The 19,782-nt window shown below is 45.9% G+C and overlaps 1 protein-coding gene across 5 annotated transcripts; it reads left to right on the top strand.

Moving 5' to 3' along the window:
- Nucleotides 1-563: 563 nt before the first annotated feature.
- LOC120743153 (nucleus accumbens-associated protein 2-like) lies at nt 564-18,441 on the top strand. 5 transcript variants are annotated; one of them, XM_040046727.1, is made up of 9 exons: nt 564-1,638; nt 4,836-4,921; nt 7,552-8,266; nt 8,397-8,614; nt 9,292-9,551; nt 11,306-11,482; nt 11,575-11,680; nt 16,981-17,078; nt 17,504-18,441. In XM_040046727.1, exons 3-9 carry the CDS (start codon nt 7,823-7,825, stop codon nt 18,130-18,132), a joined length of 1,932 nt encoding a protein of 643 aa, XP_039902661.1. In that variant the 5' UTR covers nt 564-1,638; nt 4,836-4,921; nt 7,552-7,822; the 3' UTR covers nt 18,133-18,441. The 5 variants fall into 5 exon arrangements, with proteins under 5 accessions (XP_039902661.1, XP_039902663.1, XP_039902659.1 ...); XM_040046729.1 differs by lacking the exon at nt 4,836-4,921 and having other exon boundaries at nt 7,663-8,266; XM_040046725.1 differs by lacking the exon at nt 4,836-4,921.
- Nucleotides 18,442-19,782: the final 1,341 nt, after the last annotated feature.

Below are 19,782 nucleotides of genomic sequence, written 5' to 3'. Positions count from 1 at the left end.
ACAGTTTTTAACTCTCAGTGATGCCGCAGTGTTCGTTTGGCTTTGGGACCTGAAGCGGACGGAGTTTAGGACCCAGATTACTCCCAGATTTACGAACACCTTAGTCCGACAAATACGGCAATAATGACGGCCCGCTTGCATTTTGTACAAAAAAATTTACTTTGTCGTGTATCTGACGGACAAACACCAAACCAGTTCCACATCACTGAAGTTGCAGCATTTTTACAAACCAATTCTGGTTCATCTGTTTCACTCAACGATCCGCTTTCCCCCTTCTCATTCTCCGTTACCGCCATGCTTTTTCGGCCACGTGCGCATGTGCATTTTACCCATATTCTATCGCGATATTTCATTTTTTTATTGATGCCTAACATTGCACCGGTATTACCGTGAACGGTATAATATGGCCCAGCCCTACTAGTGACACATTGGTGTCGGGACACAGTGAGGTTTTAAAGACATGCTGCTTGTGAGCAGAGCTGTTACAGAGCTGGAGACACTGAGAACAAGCAGTTGGAGTTTTTCTAAGAACTGCAGCACAAAGATGAGACCCTCGACCAATGCTGGAGACCACAGAGGTCTGAAGGCGACCCTTTGTAGGGCTGAGGACCAAACAATGTCCTCACAGTGCAGGAAAGTCCTCAGCAGGGCAGATTTCAACCACGATATGTCTACATAAACACAGAAAGACATGAACAAACACACGCACACACACAGAGCTACTGTACGAATCCTTATTTAGCCTTAGCACCCCCTCCTCTTCCTCCTCCCCCTCCCTCACACATTCAGCATCCACCCACCCATTAAACACAGACACCAGCCCTGTCTGTCTCTCTACAGTAGCTGTCTCTCTCTCGTGTTAGAAACTGTAAGTGTTGATGGAAGCTGAGGCTGCAAAACTGCTGCTTTGTGTTTGTGTGTGCTGGTGTGACTATCGCTGTGAGGACCAAGCACGGCTGTTTCACCATCAGAGCGAGGACCCTTTGGCCTCTGTGTGTCACGCTCCTTTAAAGGGCTGTGTGATTGTTCAAACTTTGTTTGGGGGTCAGGATCAGGGGCTGTGGGTGGCTGTACATACAGCAGATGTCCTCACAGAGACAGCGATATAAACGTGTGTGTGTCAGCCTGGCACACAGTCGCAGTATGCACGCTATGTACTCGGCATGCCAACTCAGCCTCAGCACTGCAATGCAGCGCTGTGCATTTGGCCAAGTCATGCCACACACACACACACACACACACACACACGCACACACACACTGACACACACACACACATGTGCAGTGATGTGTGTGTGACAGTGTGTGTGACAGCCTACATGTGTGTTTTTAGCGAGTTTTCATGAGTAATGTTCAACCTTGCAGCGTGTTCTATGTAATGCATGCTCGCCCGCCCCTCTCTCTCTCGTCCTCTGCAGGGCAGTTAGCCGCATTAGCTCCCTCGCTGTCCTCAGATGACTCCTCCTCCTCCTCCTCGGCTGTCTGCTGTGTCTCTGCCTCCCCCTCCTCCCTCCCCCCCTCCTGTGACACACCAGACGATGCGTTGACTGAGCGCAGGAGAAGAAGAAAACCTCTCCCAGCCAGCCGTCCTGCCTGCTGCATGGAGGAGAAGCAGAGGAGGAAGAGGAGCAGAGAGGAGGTAAGGAGGTGTCTCACTGTCTGACATCCGTCCTCCTCTGGCTGTCTCTCTGCTGTCTGTCTGTCTGTCCCGGCACTCTGAAACTGTCTGTTTAACCTGTCTGTCTGTCGCGCTGTCAAACTCTGTTCCTCACTCTGAGCTGTCTGTCTGTCTGCTGCTCCGTAAACAACAAAAACACTGAGCTCAACTCTGAGATCCACTCACCTGGAATCAGCTGTAGCAGACTGTCCCGAACTCTGCCGGACTACAGTGGACTGTGCAGGACTCGGCTGGGTGGTATCAGACTGTCCTGAGCTCCTGTCCACTGGGGACGATTCTGCTGGACTGCAGGTGACTGTCCTGAACTGTAGAGGACTATAGAGGACCCTGCAGGGTTGTAGTGAGCCGTAGAGTGCTTGGCTGGACTTCAGCACAATATTCTGAACTGTAGTGGTCTGCAGAGGACTTGGTTGACTTTAGCAGAGTATAGAGGAGTCTGCTGGATTGTAGATGACTGTAGTGGACATTAGTGGACTGTACTGGACCCTGCTGGGTTGTAGTGGGGTGCGGTGGACTTGGTTGGACGGTAGGGGACTCTGTTGGACTTTGGTAGACTGTCCTAAAATGTAGTGGACTATAACAGACTGTGTGGGATTCTGATAGACTACAGGAGAACTTCCTTGACGATGGATTGCAGAGGACTCTTCTGGACTTTAGCAGACTATACTGAACTGAAGTGGTCTGTAAAGGACTTGGTTGGACTGTAGTTGACTCTCATGCACCATAGGGACCGGTTCTGGACTACAGTGGACTGTGCTGGATTCTACATGACTATAGTGGACCATAGTGGGCTGTACAAGGATCTGCTGGACTGTAGCACTGCAGAGGGCTCTGTTGGACTTGAGCAGACTATGCTGGGCTGTTTGAACTGTAGTGGAGTTTGCTGGACTTTAGCTGAGTATGTTGGACTATACTGGACCACAGGTCTGGGTCTGGGTCCATGTCTCTGACCATTATTTATTTATAGTGAGTTCATGGATGCACACAGAGTTCTGCTCCCTGAGTTTAGTCTTTCAGGCAAAATCATGCAGGAGAAGCTTTGAAAGCCCCTCATTGGACACAGACTTTAGCTTTCTTGTCTTTAAGAACTCAAACGTCATCGTGTTATCGCATGAAAATAAAACCCTCTGAAACACAAGGTGTCACTGTGAGGCTGTCCCAGCACTGACACGCATTCAGCTTTACATCTCTGCAGCAGCGTGGAACTTTCTGTGGAGATGATATTAGACACCAACACATATGCTTTTACATTTCATCATGTTTAGCCTGGAGGACAGCAGACACTTTGAACTGGAACATAAAGAACATCAGCTTTTCTCTCACTAAAGGACAAACACTGCTTCAGGATTAGGGATGGGTATTGATGAGATTTTCACGATTCCGATTCCATTTTCGATTCTGTTTAACGATTTGATTCTTTATTGATTCTTTTTAAATAGGAGAACACTAAGGTCGATTAGCTTAGAACTTTGTTTTATATCTTCTCTTTGAACAAGGTAGAAATTTAGGAGTAACATGGCCTTACAAACCCAACAGTGAGATCTTAAGAGATCCAGCCTACGGCTCTTCAATGGGGTGTGACAGGGTCCCCAGGAAAAAAAATGTAAATGTAAAATAATAAAATAAATATTCTTCTGTAGCAATAACAAAGTATAACATAAATTATTCTGTAGCAATTACACAAGAATATCCAGTAATGTCCCTGCCTACAATTAAACACATTCACTTACCGAAAATCATCTGCTGTGGCAAATGGGTGCAAGGCTTTGACCACAAACTGAGTCACTGCTCGGTGACATTCGTCTATCCTGGCCTGAAAGGAGACGCTACCGGTAGACTGCAGCGAGAACTGCCAGCATCTGAGCCAGACTCTGTCTCATCATGGTCACTAAATGCACAGTAATGGCAGGTTTTGTAATAAGGCAGATCGCGCTAACATAATATGCACTGTTAGTTGATTATTTACCTGCCGCATTAACGGGAGAGGACGTGCAAACGTTACCACTGCTGCTGGGTTGAGATTCACGAGTCCGGAGCGGAATTAAAAACACGACATTCATTTAAGGTCATCACGTGTTTTGTGAGCAAATGCTTTTGCATATTCGTAGTGTTTCCTCCCTTAAATGAAATATCTACTTTGCAAGTATTGCAAGTTGCCCTGTTGTCATCCGTTCTCGTAAAGTATAACCAAACCTTTGAGCGTTTGAGCCGCTTAGGCGCCATGTTTCCTGCCAGGTAAATGACGCTCCGCAACGTGGTGACGTCATTCGGGGCGACTGGAATCGATAAGGGAATCGTTTGCAAAAATGGCAAACAATTCCAAGGAATTGAAACAGTGGGAACCGGTTCTCAACAAGAACCGGGTTTCGATACCCATCCCTATTCAGGATCTTCAATTCAGTTAATATAGAGCCAGTTCATAATAACAGTCGGCTCAAGGTGACGTCTCAAAGCTACACTTCAGAGTAACAAGTTACATTGTTTCTTTGTATTCCCAACGTTTTTGGAAAGCTGAGAAACAAAAACAATTTAGAACAAACTTTAAATTAATAAGTTCGTTAAATGATCTCTGACTTGACCAAAGTCTGGTTAGTGGCAGAAGCGAATGAGTGTTTTTACCATTTAGCCTAAAACGTTACACCAAAGGAAACACGTGAGGAAACTGATGCTGACCACATCTGATTGTGCACATTTCATTCATCCACTAAACAAATGTTCCCATCTTTTTGTTAAAATCGGTACAATTTTAAAGGTTTCATACAGGGTGTCATCTGCATATACACACACCATCCATTCTTTATGTAACAACAGTGGATCTGGTACTGATCCCTGTGGAACACCGGAACAAAACACCTTCAGCTGAAAGTCAGCTGCAGTTTGAATGAAACACTTTCCATGTAAATATAGTTTCTTACTGACAGCTTGAGTCACAGCGGTCCCTCGTTTATTGCAGGAGTTACGTTCTAAAAATAACCCGCAATAGGTGAAGTAGCAGCTTTATGTTTTACAATGATTATAGATGTTTTAAGGCTGTAAAACCCCTCACTACACACTTTCACACATTTCTCTCTTGTTTAAACACTCACAAAGTTCAGACCTTTGTAGAAAAATAAGTCGAGTATTATAGAATGAAACCGAAGATCAAACCCTGTTTTCAGGTCCAGAACACGGGAGTAGAGCAGCTGTCAGAGAATTCAACATCAATGGATCAATGGTACGGAAGTAGAGGAAGCAAGAAGAATGAGTTGAGTAAAGTTTGACTGTTTTGTTTCGCTTAATGTCCCTTATAGTCCGAAAAATATGGTAACTTCTAACTTCCTTTAGCATTAAGCAGAAGTCCAACTTTCTGTGCGACGGTTAGCATCTTCCTCTGCCTTTGGGTGCTACCACAGGAGCCTCTGACGGTGCAAAATGTTTCATCGACATTGTTGTGTTTGCTGGGGAGAAAACTTACAAACATACAGCACAGCAATTCAGAGTCACACTGCTAGTGATCGAAGATTTATGTAAATTTGACAAGCTGAACGCATTCTGTACTGTACAGGAGACACAGCATGGAGGAGATTGACAGTGGTCTACAGCCAATCAGGATGCAGAACACAATGCGCTGTAAGAAAAACAAAACAAAATAAAAAATAAAAAGCAAAGTTGCACAAAAAAAATCTGGTAAACAGCGAGGCCGCAAAAGGCGAACTGCGTTATAGCGAGGGACCAGTGTACTTCATGGTTAATAAATACATTTGGAAGGATTAACAACCTCTGGCAGCTCATACATGGCCATCAGAGCAGAGAAGCGAGCATTTCCTTTTCACCGACTCGTTCGTCTAATGGCTTTGTTGTTGAATTTATTTCCAAATCAAGTGTTTTCCAACTAATGAAGAGATATGAGACAAGTTCAGGCAACAAACAAGAAAAGAGAAGAAAACAGGGAGTAACAAATGCTTGAACTGCAAAGCTGTTTCATTAGTTCAGATTCATTCAGAATAGCAGAAGTGTGATTTTGGAAGTAATCCCAAAGGACGTCCCGTCTGTAGATGCAAAGTCATATAAAGTTTGAACAAAGATGCAACTTTTCAAACAGCGCGTCCCTTCTCTCAGCCCACCTGCCGTAGCTTTGCCCACACGTTGGCATCACTTTACTGTAAATGCAGCGTTTCTGATTCGTGCTCAAAGCTGACTGAAGGTAAACCCTTAAATCGCTACACTGTTCACTACAGTGACTGATTTTAAAACAACCAGAATTTCCAAACTAAAGGCAAAACAGGAAAAATAAAACCCTCCGTGGCTTCACAGCTGCCACTTACATGACCTGATCACGTTTGTCAGTAATGATACGTCATCCTCTCTGAATCGTTTGGTTCAGAAACAACGGCCCTGTGATGGAGACGCGCTCAGCACGCCATTCGCGCTGTGGCTCCTCCTCCCGGTGTGCCGAGGTGCCTCACCTCAAATATTTCTGACCGAACCCTCTTGTGAGACACTCGCTGTCTTTCCACAGACGCCAGCCGAAGCGGTCGCGATGCCCCTCGTCCGTCAGGCCGACCCGGCTCGATGACTCACCCGTGAATGCTTTCCTTACAAAGCCTCCATGTTTGTGAGACTTTAGCTCAGTGTGTTAGACACTGATGCGTCAGACTGAACGCTGCCTCCTGATCACATGACTCTCAGCAAACACCTCTGTCTGCACGTCACCTGTTTATTTACCCACACCTCCACGTCACAGACAAACAGCTTTGAGCGTGACCTAGAGATCCAACCACTCAACAGAAAGTGTGCAAAAACGTTCACTTTCTTCTGATTGATCAACTTCCGGAAGCTTGCCAAGGGGCAGCTTCGAGATCTTCGACTGTGTAAAAGCAAAGAAGTAACCTCGTCACTCGGCAGCCGTCATAAGTGCATCTTATTTTGAAATGATAACTAAATGCAGCTTCATTGAAAAGGTTGCGAGACAAAGAATCATCAGTCATAACTAAAAACACTGAATTCCCCAGAAACCAACCATAGTGTGGCTTTCTGAGATGATGTCACTTTGGCGTTATTAGTCATGTCGCTCTCTGATCACCTGATGACGCCACAATGACATCATAATACAAAAACTGTATTTTCAAGCTTCAGCGTCAGCATTTGAGCCACCGCCATGTTGTTTTTTCAATCCAGAGGTGACCACATCTGGATGACGGAGCAGAGTGGTCAGTGATGATACCGGCAACATCCAATCAAAATCCTCAAATTTCTCTAAACTGAAGCTCCGCCTTCTTAGTAAAGGTGAAGAGCTCAATTTTTAGCCATATTTAATTTGAATATTGAACACTTTGACATTTACTATACAAAATAAAAAGATAAGTTCTTTACACTGAAGTCAAAGACTCTTCGAACAGACACCTCGGCTCCTCTCTGCAAACATTATTTAAAAGTCTGACCACTCGTTTTGGGTCTAAATCTTACCTGAGCGATAATAAAGCTTCATGAACTTGGACTAGAACCTGTGGTCAGTTCGACTTTTTCTCTCTGCACTCAGACTTACAATGAAAACAAAACTGAAAGGAATATTTATCTCCAACGTGTTTTTTAAACAGACTCGATGAAACGGCTGTTCGACCCTTTAATGGGTTTAAATAAAGTTATCTCAGGTTTGAATGGGTGCACCTGATGTTTCTGACGCCCTGTGTTTGAGCGCGCTCAGTGTTTTTGTTTGTTGGACTCTAGAGGCGCGCCGCAGGAGACGTTCGGCTGTCTGCAGCAGGTTTGAGGTTTTCCTGTTGCCGTGTTGGCGAGCAGGCGTGGGTTAAACGTGTCCTCGGTTTGTTCTGTGGGCACGTGAGACGCCATGAGGGTTTGACCTCTCCTCCTTTTGTCTCCCTCTCTACATTTCAGCTGTTTCTCTGGACTGAGCTGATCTGCATCTTAATGATTGACCACCTCCTTCTTAACCTGAACCCCCCGCCTCCTTGCTGACCTTTGACCTCACTGTTTGTTCTGCACCAGCATTATGGACCTCAGACTTTTTGGAGGAACTTTCTGCAGCATCCCCGACACCTAAACGCCCCGCTGTCTGCATCCGTCAGCCCAGCTCTGGCTCATCAGGACCGTCATCAAACCGCCGTCCACTTCCCGTTGCGACCTCAGCGAGCCGACGGCCACCACCATGTCGGAGGGGCTGCTGCAGGTGGAGATCCCCGACTTCGGCAGCAGCGTGTTGGGCAGCCTGAACGAGCAGCGGCTGCTGGGTCACTACTGCGACGTCTCCATCCTGGTGCAGGGTCAGGCCTTCAAGGCGCACCGGGCTGTGCTCGCTGCCTCCTCGCTCTACTTCAGAGACCTGTTCAGCTCTGCGGCCGACTCCTCCTCCTCTTCCTCCGACTCCTCCTCCCAGGCGGTGTTTGAGCTCCCGTCCTCAGTGACGCCAACGTGTTTCCAGCAGATTCTGTCCTTCTGCTACACGGGGCGCCTCAGCATGGCGGCCAGCGAGCAGCTGGTGCTCATGTACACCGCCGGGTACCTGCAGATCCAGAACATTGTGGAGCGCGGTATGGAGCTGATGATGATGAAGGCTTCCTCTGCCTCCTCACCGCTCTGCTGTGACTCACAGGTGGGTCTAAACAGAGGTTAGTGGGAGACAGCAGCATCTAGTGGACATCAGGAGAACTGTAGCTGCCACAGGAGACTGTTTATGTGTTTTTCTTCTCTTTGTAACTGTATTTAAACGTTTGTGTTTACAGACAACCTCAGCAGACGAGCTCGGGGGCTTTGACACTCAGACGGCCCAGCAGCAGCAGCAGCACGGCGCCCCCCAGCTGCAGGAAGTGAGTCCAGACCAGCCGGCGTTGAGCCCCGAGGAGCTGCTGCTCGCCGTCAGCAGGATCAAACAGGAGCGAGCTGACACGCCTCCTGCAGAGGAGGCTGGAGGAGCAGCAGGAACAGGAGGAGAGGAGACCAGGTGAGGAAATGGCTCAGAAATGTTTTCTCAGTGTTGGAAAGATTATTCCAAACCGAGTCAGAGACGTCTGCCCAGTCCAGACGCAGAGGGTGGAGGACCGCCCACCTGTTCAGTAACCAGACGGAAAGAACAAATGATGCTTTATGTGTGTGTCATACATGATGTATTTATCTCGTATCACACGCTTATTTAACGTCTGCGTGGATGACTGCAGGAAATCTTCAGGGAGAATTCCCACACGTGCTCTCCAGGCCTCTCTCACCTCGGATGGGACGACTTCCTGCGCTGCTGAACTGAGCTGTGGATCCAACACTTCACTGTAATGGAAGCAATGGGGGAGACAGTGTGGCACAAACACACCCATTTCATTCAGGAGATGACAGGGGGGAGGGTCTACTTTGTGAATGATGAGTCGATGACCAATGAGGGTGCAGGGTCACAAAGTGGATAGATCCATCTTTTATATTGTCAGGTTTTTGCCTGACTAACTCTACGTATGAAGTTTGATATTGTGTATGAGGCGACCTGGATTAAATATACCTTTGTACCTGTGACTGATCCCTGAGATTTGAATCCCAGATAAATGGATCCCACCCTCAGCTGTGTACCCGGGACAAGTGCTTGGACCTTGATGAAGGTTTGTGATGTCATTCTTCTCCTGCTGGTTCTCTCCTCAGAGTGGACATTGCAGCAGAGCTCCAGTCCTCCAGGAGCACAGCTTTGTGTTACCTGAGTGCAGGTGGAGGGCTGGTTCCGGGTCTGCAGTCCTACCTGCTGGCAGGCGGGGGTCGCTCCAGTCCAGGAGGATCCAGTCTCCCCACAGACTCTCCCCCATCCCACCCACCCACCGAGGAAGAGCTGGAGGAAGATTACTACAGCAACGCTGTACACCCCGGACTCTATCAGCACATCTACGGACACCCCGGAAACCCCTACAGTGAGTATTTATCCACCACCCAAATCAATATCAATTATACATCACAAAATAACAAGAACAGTTCCTCACGGTGCTTTATATTGTAAGGTAAGCAGCCTATAATAATGCAGAGAAACCCCAACAATCACATGACCCCCCATGAGCAAGCAGTTGGTGACAGACTGGGATAGGCTCCAGCCCTGCGCCACCCTGAGAGAAATAAGAGGAAGAGAATGGATGGATGCAGTAAAACGTTGGAGTTCAGTTTAATACCTCATGTAAAACAAAAAGGCAGTAATTGATAACAGAAGTCACACGGCCACTTCCTTTGAAAGATATGCGAAACATTTTCTTTTTTATTCAAATAGCATCCTGTAAACAGGGGCTCCAGTTACCCAGTTCTCCTGTTTCCAAGGATATGTTTGCTGCCCTGAACTGATTCAAGCACGTCTGTAGTTCATTTTTGGTCACTTCTGACCATTTCAAAGTGATTAGAGAGAACCCCCCCTACAAAAGCATTTGAGCCAGCCACGCTGAGGAGAAATGACACATGCTAAATAAGTTGTTGTCTTGAGTTAGCAAGGCCTACGCTACCTTCTGCACCGGCTACAGGGGCCTGGCTAGCTACGGCTGTTTCAAGGGTGCTGGAGTCTCCAATTCAGTGATCCTGGCCTCCAGAGCTCCAGACAGGCTGCATTTATTACAAGTATCATTATGGCTAAAGGAGGCTGAGGAGTAACTGAACAAAGTGCAGGAGGAACGGGTGAAGAGGCCATGCTAGCGAGTCAGCTACAAGCTAAGCTAAGCTAGCAAATCCTTAAAGACACAGTGAGTGAGGGGCCGAGCAGCGAAGACACACAGGACACAGGAGAAATGTCTCCAAAGTGGGATTTTTTTTATTTTATCCTCTAAAAAGTTTAAAAAGACAAAGTTCAAAATAGAATTAATGGGCCCGTAAAAGAGGTCAGCTAAATATAACTCTACTCAAAAAGCGACGTACAGAAACGTAACTACCCAAACAAAGGAGACACAACTTAACTCACAAACTGACCTAAACACAAACACACAGCAGGGTAACCTTTACGGGGTTTGGCCAAACCGTTTACACACAACAGGGGAAACAGAACAAACACCAATACTAACTAGACACAAAACAGCATTAAACCTAAAACAGTCGTGTTGCTGACAAGCACATGGGTGGTCCCGCTGGTCACACCGTTTACCCAGACAGGAAACACCTCCCCAAACCAGGTAACTCAAAGAAACAAAAACATAATTAACATAAAAGAATATATTTAGAAACCCCACACAGTGCTAATATGTGCACTTTATAATATCACTGTTAGGTTTAAGTTTAGAAATGAATGAATGATATGACTGAAATACATGTTTACCTGCAAACCAGACTAATGAGGTGAGTGTGTGGACTGATTTCAGCCATCACACAGTCACTGACACTGTAAGGATGATGTGTGTGTGAATATGTGAAGATTACACTATGAAGTAAGACGTTAGAGGGGGTTAAGGTTTTGGGTCCTTTTGTCCTAACAGGACGATTACCATGGTGACGATGTAAACGTCATCCTGTGGGTTCTCTGCCTTTTTGCTCGTTTTCTATGTTTTTAATGTCACTTCATTGACTCCCCAACAGGACTTGTTAACCTTCAGCTCAGGCCCCACTGATGTCACATATTAACTCAAACAGGTGAGTTTTGGTCATTTTACTTCCTGGGATTCCTGACACTTGCTCCCCTCCCTGTTTCTCATTGGTTCAGTCCAAGAGAAGATGGAGATGCTCCCCCTCCCATTGGCTAATGAGCGTCGGCCCTGCGTGCTGGTTGGTCGGGACAACATGGCACTTCCCGCCAGTCTGATCAGTCAGATTGGGTATCGGTGCCACCCGTCACTCTACACCGAGGGAGACCCAGGAGAGAAGGTGGAGCTGGTGGCAGGTAGGACAACAGAACACCTGTCCAACTGTATCTCAGACACCTGTAACCCAGCGTCATGTGACACACACTCCCCTCTGTGTTTGTGTGTTCAGGTTCAGGTGTGTTCATGACCCGAGGTCAGCTGATGAACTGTCACCTGTGTGCTGGAGTCAAACATAAGGTGCTGCTCAGAAGGCTGCTAGCAACCTTCTTTGACAGGTGAGCTCTTACCTGGGTGAGTCACATGGATGCAGCAGCTTAGTTTAAAGAAAACATAAAGGTTGTGGTGCCTTGTGGCTGGTTTAACTAAACCAGGATTAGGAACTAAAGGTAAGTTTGTTGAATCCAGGTATTTGATTTTCCTGTTAAAGTTTAAAGAATCAAACATTTATTTTTTCTGTTTTTAGGTACCTTACATATCTGATGAAAGTTTTAAAAGTATTGCTACAAACATGAGATTACTTTGAGTTTCATGAGTTGCTGGTGTTTCCTCAGCACAGATGGACAGAAGTGTTTATGAAATCATTGATGAGCTGATGCTACGCGGGGATTTCCTGATGTTTTACTTTATGCATCAAGCAAAAATCAAATTCTATGCAACAGTCTCTGACTGGAAGAAATGTGTTTAACATTTAAACTTGGGCTGGGCGATATGGCCTAAAATTCATATCGCGATCAGTGTTGGTCAAGTTACTTGAAAAAAGTAATCAGTAACTGATTACTGATTACTTCCCCAAAAAAGTAATCCCGTTACTTTACTGATTACTTATTTTCAAAAGTAATTAATTACTTAGTTACTTTTTAAAAACACAATTTACAACCTGAAGAGGTGATAAAGCGATAGATCTTTCAGCCCAATTCTACTTTTTCTGCATAATCCATCATACAAAATGTAATCAAATGGAAAAGTCTCTTTTTAAAACTTGTTTTATTAGTTTTAATCTTTTAACTTTATGCATCAAGCAAAAATTTAATTATCTGCAACTCTGCAACTTCTCTGACTGGAAGAAATTAGTTTAACATTTAAACCTATTTTCTGCACATTCCAGCACATAAAATAAAATATTTTTTGTGTTTACACTCAGTGTTTCAAATAGATGCAAGTAAAACACAGCAGAAAATAAATAAAGTCAAAGACTCAGCGGTCCTGTTGCTCTATTTTCACCTGTAAAGCAGGAGTGGGGCAGGCGGAGGTTTACCCTGGTGCAGGTGTGCCGCAGTGGTCAGTGGAAGAATGTCTCTGTGAGTTTCCCATTACACCGTAGCGCACTCGGTGCTTGCTCGGAAGTTTAGGAGTTTTTTTCGCTGTAAAAAGAAGTTTTCTTCCCACGCACGATGGACACTAATGTGACCTTACACTAATGTAAGGTCAGTACTTCCACGCTTTAAACGCTGCACGCTCATACTCTCTCCCACACTCGATATATGATCCACTGTTGATCTGCACACAGCTGTTGTCACGAACGTCGCACTCGCTTACGTCATTGTCATGAGACATTCTCGCAAAAAATCACGGCTTTAGTAATCAAATCAAATCAAATCAAATCACTTTTATTGTCACATCACATGTGCAGGCACACTGGCACAGCACATGCGAGTGAAATTCTTGTGTGCGAGCCCCACAGGCAACAGAGATGTGCCAAACACAACAACACAAACGAGCAAAATACAAGAATGGCCGACTTGAAACTAATAAATATATGTACAATATATAATAGTGTATGCATTTCTGGATGTGTATACTAAATATTTTCCTACGTGTGTGTGTGTGTGTGTGTGTGTGTGTGTGTATACACATTTTTACAAATTAAATAGTAAAAAAAAAAAAAAAAAAAACCAATAATAATAATAATAAAATATATAAACGCAGTAACGCAGCGTTCCTACGGGAAAGTAACGGTAATCTAATTACCGTTTTTGCGATAGTAATCCCTTACTTTACTCGTTACTTGAAAAAAGTAATCAGATTACAGTAACGCGTTACTGCCCATCTCTGATCGCGATATAACTTGAAGCACATGCAGTAACGATATATATCGCGATATATTCTTTTCTTCTGTATAACGTATTTTCCACACTATAAGGCACACTTAAAATCCTTTAATTTTCTCAAAAATCGAGAGTGTGCCTTATGTATGAATTCTGGTTGTGCTTACTGACCTCTAACCGATTTGGGCAGAAATCTGTTAAAAATGTTTTAGTACAACTTTGATAAGCTGCACTGCTTGATGGATCGTCAGAGCATTACTGCTGCCGTAGTGAGGAGCTTCGCGGAGTAATCTGGGTCCAAAACTCCGTCAGCTTCAGGTCCCAAAGTCAAACGAACACTGAGAGTTAAAAACGGTCTAAATTCTTTCATCTTTAATTAAATCATCAGCGTTGCTGCTTTACCAGGTGTAACAATTAAGTTTAACATCCATGAAAACAGAATTTATTAAATTTAACGGAGTTAGAAGTTAACAGGAAGTTAGCTCGCTAGTTTCCACCTAAACATTTCATACCATGTTCTGACTGAGAGATTTTTGAAACTAATTCAAACGTCACTTCCGACATAAATGAAGACAGAAAACTAAACAGCAGTGGCGTTTGCAGGGTTACTGAAGTTGGACTACCTGGTTTATAATGTTGTGCTACGTGATTGCTAGCGACACAGCTATGTTAGCATAACATTAGCACAGTGAAGCTGGAGGATGAACTTTTTTCCACTCGATAAAAGTTAATGTGAGGGATTCTGGTGGTCAGGGACAAATGCAATCGCATAGCAGGATGCTATACACGGGCCAAACTTCAGTCAGGAGAACAACTGAGATTATTCATCCACAATACGAGGTTAGTTATTAATATACTGCAACAACATGGGGATAGAACAGCTGCGAGAGAATTCAGCATTAATGAATCAATGTTACGGAAGTGGAGGAAGCGCAGTTTTTGGCTTTCCCCATATTTCAAAAGTGCTTCATCTCTTTGCTGTGACTGTCGGCATAATTTGCAGATGATAATGGTTGTAGCCGCTGCAATGCTTTCGACCAAAACAGGCGCAGCTTGATGACATCATCAACATGCGCTATCGCGATAGAGCGGTATAGTCAAAATCTCTATCGTTGGCCAAATTTATATCGTTTCTATCGTATATCGTTTATATTGCCCACCCCTAATTTAAACCTATGTTGTGCATATTCCAGCATATAAAATAAAATCATGTTCAGTGTCAGGTTGTTTTCTGAACACCAGGCTGCCAGCTTCAGGACTTCCTCTCTGTAGGCTGCCTCGTCTCCCTTTGAGATGAGTCCGTGGTGTCATCAGCAAACTTGATGATGAGATTGTTGATGTAGGTCGAACTGCAGTCGTGGGTGTAGAGAGAATACAGGAGGGGGCTCAGCACACAGCCCTGTGGGGAGCCGGTGCTCAGTGTGCGAGTGGAGGAGAGATGGGGGTGGAGCCTCACAGTCTGGGGCCGGTTTGTGAGAAAGTCCTTTATCCAGGCACATGTGGGGGGAGGGAGGCCAAGAGTGACCAGTTTGATGATGAGGATGAAGGCTGGATGAAGGCTGAGCTGTAGTCCACAAAGAGCAGTTGGACGTAGCTCTGCCGCTGTTCCAGGTGACTCAGCACAGCATGGAGGGCGATGGCGTCTTCTGTGGATCTGTTCGTGCAGTATGCAAACTGGTGGGGGTCAGATTCTGGGGGGAGGTAGTCCTTGATGTGCTGAAGGACTAGTCTCTCAAAGCATTACATGATCACCAGCGTGAGGGCCACAGGGCGGTAATCGTTCAGGCTGGTGATGGGAGACTTCTTCGGCACTGGGATGATTGTGGCTGATTTTAGACAGGATGGGATGGCTGCTTGATCCAGTGAGAGGTTGAAGAGTCTGGTGAAGATGAGGGTGAGCTGGTGTGCGCATGCTCTTAGCACCTTGCCAGGTACTCCGCCTGGACCGATCGCCTTCCTGGGGTTCACTGCTAGGAGCACACGTCTGACATCGTGCTCCGTTACAGTGAGTGGAGCGGTGCAGGAAGGTGAGGATGAGGATGAGGATGGGAGCAGGGCTGAGGCAGATGAGTGCTGCTGTTGTGGTGTTTCATAGCGGGCGAAGAAGCTGTTTATTTCCTCTGCCAGCTGCACACTCAGGTTTTCTGCTTTCACAGCCTCTGTGGTTGATGATGTCTTGTGCCACACCTCCCGTGTGTTGGTGCTGGACAGCTGGGACTTGCAGCTTCCTTTATGGTCTGTCTTGGCTTTTTTGATTCCCCTTTTCAGGTCAGCTCGAGCAGCCCTGTACAGAGCTCTGTCACCTGACCTGAAGGCGGCGTCACAGTTTTTGAGGAGTGATCGGACCTCGCTGGTCATCCAGGGTTTTTGGTTTGTATAATCCAGTTTTGAGATCCCTCCCCAGACGCCTTAACGCCCACTCACATCCTGGGCCATCTGACCTCAGGAATTCGCATGATAAGGTGGGGCCAGGTTTCACAATGAGCTCACCTGAAACCCTGGCTGATTGGGACCCACACCCAGTTTCACACCTTGGCTCAGGCGATTAGAGGATCATCAGGGGGTCCTTTGTCCCTCTGTGGGGGGAAACTCCCACTAGGTTTATATCTGGGACTCTCCACCATTTGACCTTAGAACTGAAGAAGCTTCTCGGATGAGAGGTGAAACATCTTCAAGTAACTTAAAGAAGTCCAGTCGCTTTTCTTTGCAGCTCCTTTGACTACGATGACCTGGATGACTGAGAACCTTCACAGACATATGGTCCAGCACTGATGCTGTGAACGTTTCTAGGTCCTGGTGTCCAATTATGTCCCAGTCTGTCTGTGTGAAGCAGTCCTGTGGTTTGGAGAGAGCATTTCCAGGTTGGAACAGTCCTTGTGGTGGGCCTGGCACTGCGTCTGGGGGGGGGGGGCGTAGGCTGGGGAGAGCAGGAGGGAGAGGTGGTCCGACTGGCCGAGGTGGGGGAGGGGCATGGCTCTATATGCATGCTTGATGTTGGAGTAAATATGATCTAGAGTGTTCTCTCCCCTGGTGGGACATTTGACGTCCTGACAAACCTTTGGGAGTCACCTGTAATTATGTTCGATGTTTAAGAACTTCCCCCCCATGAGCCCTGAGGCCCACAGTAATGTTAGAGCGCACCTGCTGATGTTTCATTGACATACAAATGCCTTTGAAAGGCGTTTTTACGCCGACGTCGTTAATGACCATGTGAACTGATGGATGACCCGTGTGTCACGCATGGATGAATGTCTGGATTCGTCCTGATGTGTGTCGATGTGAAACCTGATGGTCAGAAACTCACGTTTATCAATCAGTCATATTTATGTGCCTCTAAAACGCTTATCGACCCAGACGCTGTGACATCATCAGACACCATGTGACCCGGGGCTGTATGAGATCTTCCAGAAGCTTCTGACAGTCGGCAGCAGCTGCTTTACATAACAGCTCAGTCACACGTCTCGGAGTGGGAGGGGGAGGGGAACCTACAGCTGGTATAGGTGCTGATTGGGTTGTTATGGTTTCCATAGAAACACGCTGGCCAATAGCTGTGGGACAGGGATCCGCTCCTCCACCAATGATCCGAGCCGGAAGCCCCTGGACAACCGAGTGTTAAACACAGTCAAACGTAAGACACACACACACACAGACACGCCGGTTCAGCTATCTTAGTGAGGACCTTCATTGACATAATGGTTTCCCTAGCCCCTTACCCTAACCATTAAAAATGAATGCCTAACCCTAACTCTTACCCTAAACCTAACCATAACCTAATTGTAACCCTGACACTAAAACCACAGTTTGAGCTTCAAAAATGCCTTTAAATTTGTGAGGACCGGTGTGTGTCCTCGATGTTTGTGTTCTATGACTGTTGGTTCTCACAAGTATAGTAGAATGCAGATTTCGGTCCTCACAAAGATAGCTAGACAGGAACACATGGACACTCATACACACACACACACACACACACACACACTGTGAGTCATGATTTCTGCCTTTTATTGTATTTTAAAAAGTATTGAGATTCTCCCCCCCCCCCCTCCTCCTCCTCAGTGTACTGTCAGAACTTTGCTCCTAACTTTAAGGAGAGCGAGATGAACGTCATTGCAGCCGACATGTGCACCAACGCCCGCAGAGTCCGCAAACGTTGGCTCCCAAAGATCCAGTCTCTCCTCCCCGAGGGCCTCCCCGCCTCTGCAACCTCCCACCCCCGTAAGGGTAAGAAAGGAGGAGCAGGTGGAGGAGGTGGGAGTCAGGGGGCAGAGTCGGTGGCACAGTCCAGTGGAAGCCCCTTTGAGCTGGACCTGCGGCAGCTCAGCGCATCCTACCTCGGCCTGGAGGCCCCGCTGTATGCTGAGCGGCGCGAGAGGGAGGCAGCAGGGGAGAGGGAGAAGGAGGCCCCAGCCACCCTCCTGCCTCACCTGCAGTTTGCTGGGTCCCGTGGAGGAGGAGGGGCCAGCGGGGGGCAAGTGGAGGAGGGAATGATGGGAGGTGAGGCGGAGGGGGACGGGAGGCTACAGACTGAACAACCGCCAGACCTCCCCCTCTCCCTATCCTCCTCCTCCTCTTCCTCCTCATCCTCCTCACACCCTTCCCCCCAGCCTGCGGAGCCCGCCCCTCCTCACAGGGCATTGGCTGACACAGATGAGCGAGGGGTGGAGCCTCTGGAAGACAGCCAATAAGCTTTCTAATGCATCTGCCTACCTGTATGTAAATAACACAATAGCTACCTGTCCCCCCACCCGTCTGTCTGTCTGTCCTCTCGTCCGTCTACCTGTGTGTTCCCCTACCTCACTACCTGTCCACCTGTCTACCTCTCTGCCCCGTCTGTCTGACTACCTGTCTGTCTGCTCGGCTCTGCTGCATGCTAACAGCTTCCTGCAGTCCAGCACACAGGCCCATAGCAACAGGACTGATGATGATGATGATGATGATGACGATGATGATTATACTCACTCTGATAACAACAATAAAGCTTCTTGATAATCAGATCTGCTGTTTCTGTTTGATTTGTGCACCAAACAAAGTTTCCAGAAGTTCAGAGGGAACCGATATGCTAACACTACAAAGAGCTGCTAAAACAATACGCTAGAAGAGTAAAAAGACACGTTTATACACAACACATGCTGAAATAGTACAGATGTATTTGAAAACTACAGAAAATAGTTAAAGACTACAAAAATCAATAAAGTACCACAAAGTAATGTTAAAAAAGAACCAAAGCACAAGAAATATTAATACTACTGTAAAATGCCAAAAGATTACAAATGTACAGAAAATACTTAAATAATTAAAATACTCTAAAGAAATGTAAAAAAAAAAAAAAGATAAAAGATGACCAAAATACTAAATGACTAGGAGATTCTAAAATGCTATATATGTAAAAAAAAAAAAAAAAATTGTGTATGTTTCTGTTCTGTGTCCTGTGTGCTGTTTGTTTGTATATGTGTTTGTCTTGCTGCTGTTACAACCAAATTTCCCCTTGTGGGACAGTTAAAGGATTATTCTGTTCTATTCTATTTAAAATAGTAATAATCTACAAGACATGCTAAAACACTGAAAACAAATCCTAGAAGAAAACATGCTAATAAACAACAAAAAGCTAAAAGATGAAAAATATATGTTAAATATGTGCTGGGGCGATCGTGGCTGAAGAGCTAGCGGTTCGTCTTGTAATCGGAAGGTTGCCGGTTCGAGTCTCGGCTCGGACAGTCTCGGTCGTTGTGTTCTTGAGCAAGACGCTTCACCTGTTGCCTACTGGTGGTGGTCAGAGGGCCCGGTGGCGCCAGTGTCCGGCAGCCTCGCCTCTGTCAGTGCGCCCCAGGGTAGCTGTGGCTACAATGTAGCTGCCATCACCAGTGTGTGAATGGTGCTTTGGGGTCCTTAGGGACTAAGCAAGGCGCTATACAGATACAGGCCATTTACCATTTAAAATACTGTAAAGAAATATGATTAAACTATACAGAAAAAATATAAAGAAAGACTATAAAAAATAAAATAAAAAAACAAAAAATGGGGCTGACATTAGAAAAGGCCAAATGTCCACAAAGAAAGCCATAATGGTGAAGAAATGCAAAATATGCACAAAACACTACAAATATTATAAAGAAATACGAGAATGCTACAAAGAAATGTTAACAAACAAACACAGAGAAAGACAAGTGTACCACGTTTTATATAGTACTACCAGGAAATGTGACAAAAGATTATAGAAACACTAAAGTCTTCCAAACAATAATGCACAATAAAAAATAGCCACGCCTGGGATTGACTCTGCATGAGTACATATGATCCTGACAGGGTCACTGAGTGTGTGGCAAAGACATTCACAG

Source organism: Simochromis diagramma, unplaced genomic scaffold (assembly GCF_900408965.1).
Source record: "Simochromis diagramma unplaced genomic scaffold, fSimDia1.1 OVJJ01000038.1, whole genome shotgun sequence".
In the NCBI taxonomy this organism is placed as follows: Eukaryota; Metazoa; Chordata; class Actinopteri; order Cichliformes; family Cichlidae; genus Simochromis; species Simochromis diagramma.
This window is presented reverse-complemented; position numbering and strand designations above follow the sequence as displayed.

Coding starts and splice junctions, on each gene's coding strand:
- LOC120743153 (XM_040046729.1), top strand. CDS start 7,823: ATGTCGGAGGGGCTGCTGCAGGTGGAGATCCCCGACTTCGGCAGCAGC. Junction 8,615..9,291: donor ACAGGAGGAGAGGAGACCAG/GTGAGGAAATGG, acceptor TTCTCTCCTCAG/AGTGGACATTGCAGCAGAGC. Junction 11,681..16,980: donor CTAGCAACCTTCTTTGACAG/GTGAGCTCTTAC, acceptor TGGTTTCCATAG/AAACACGCTGGCCAATAGCT.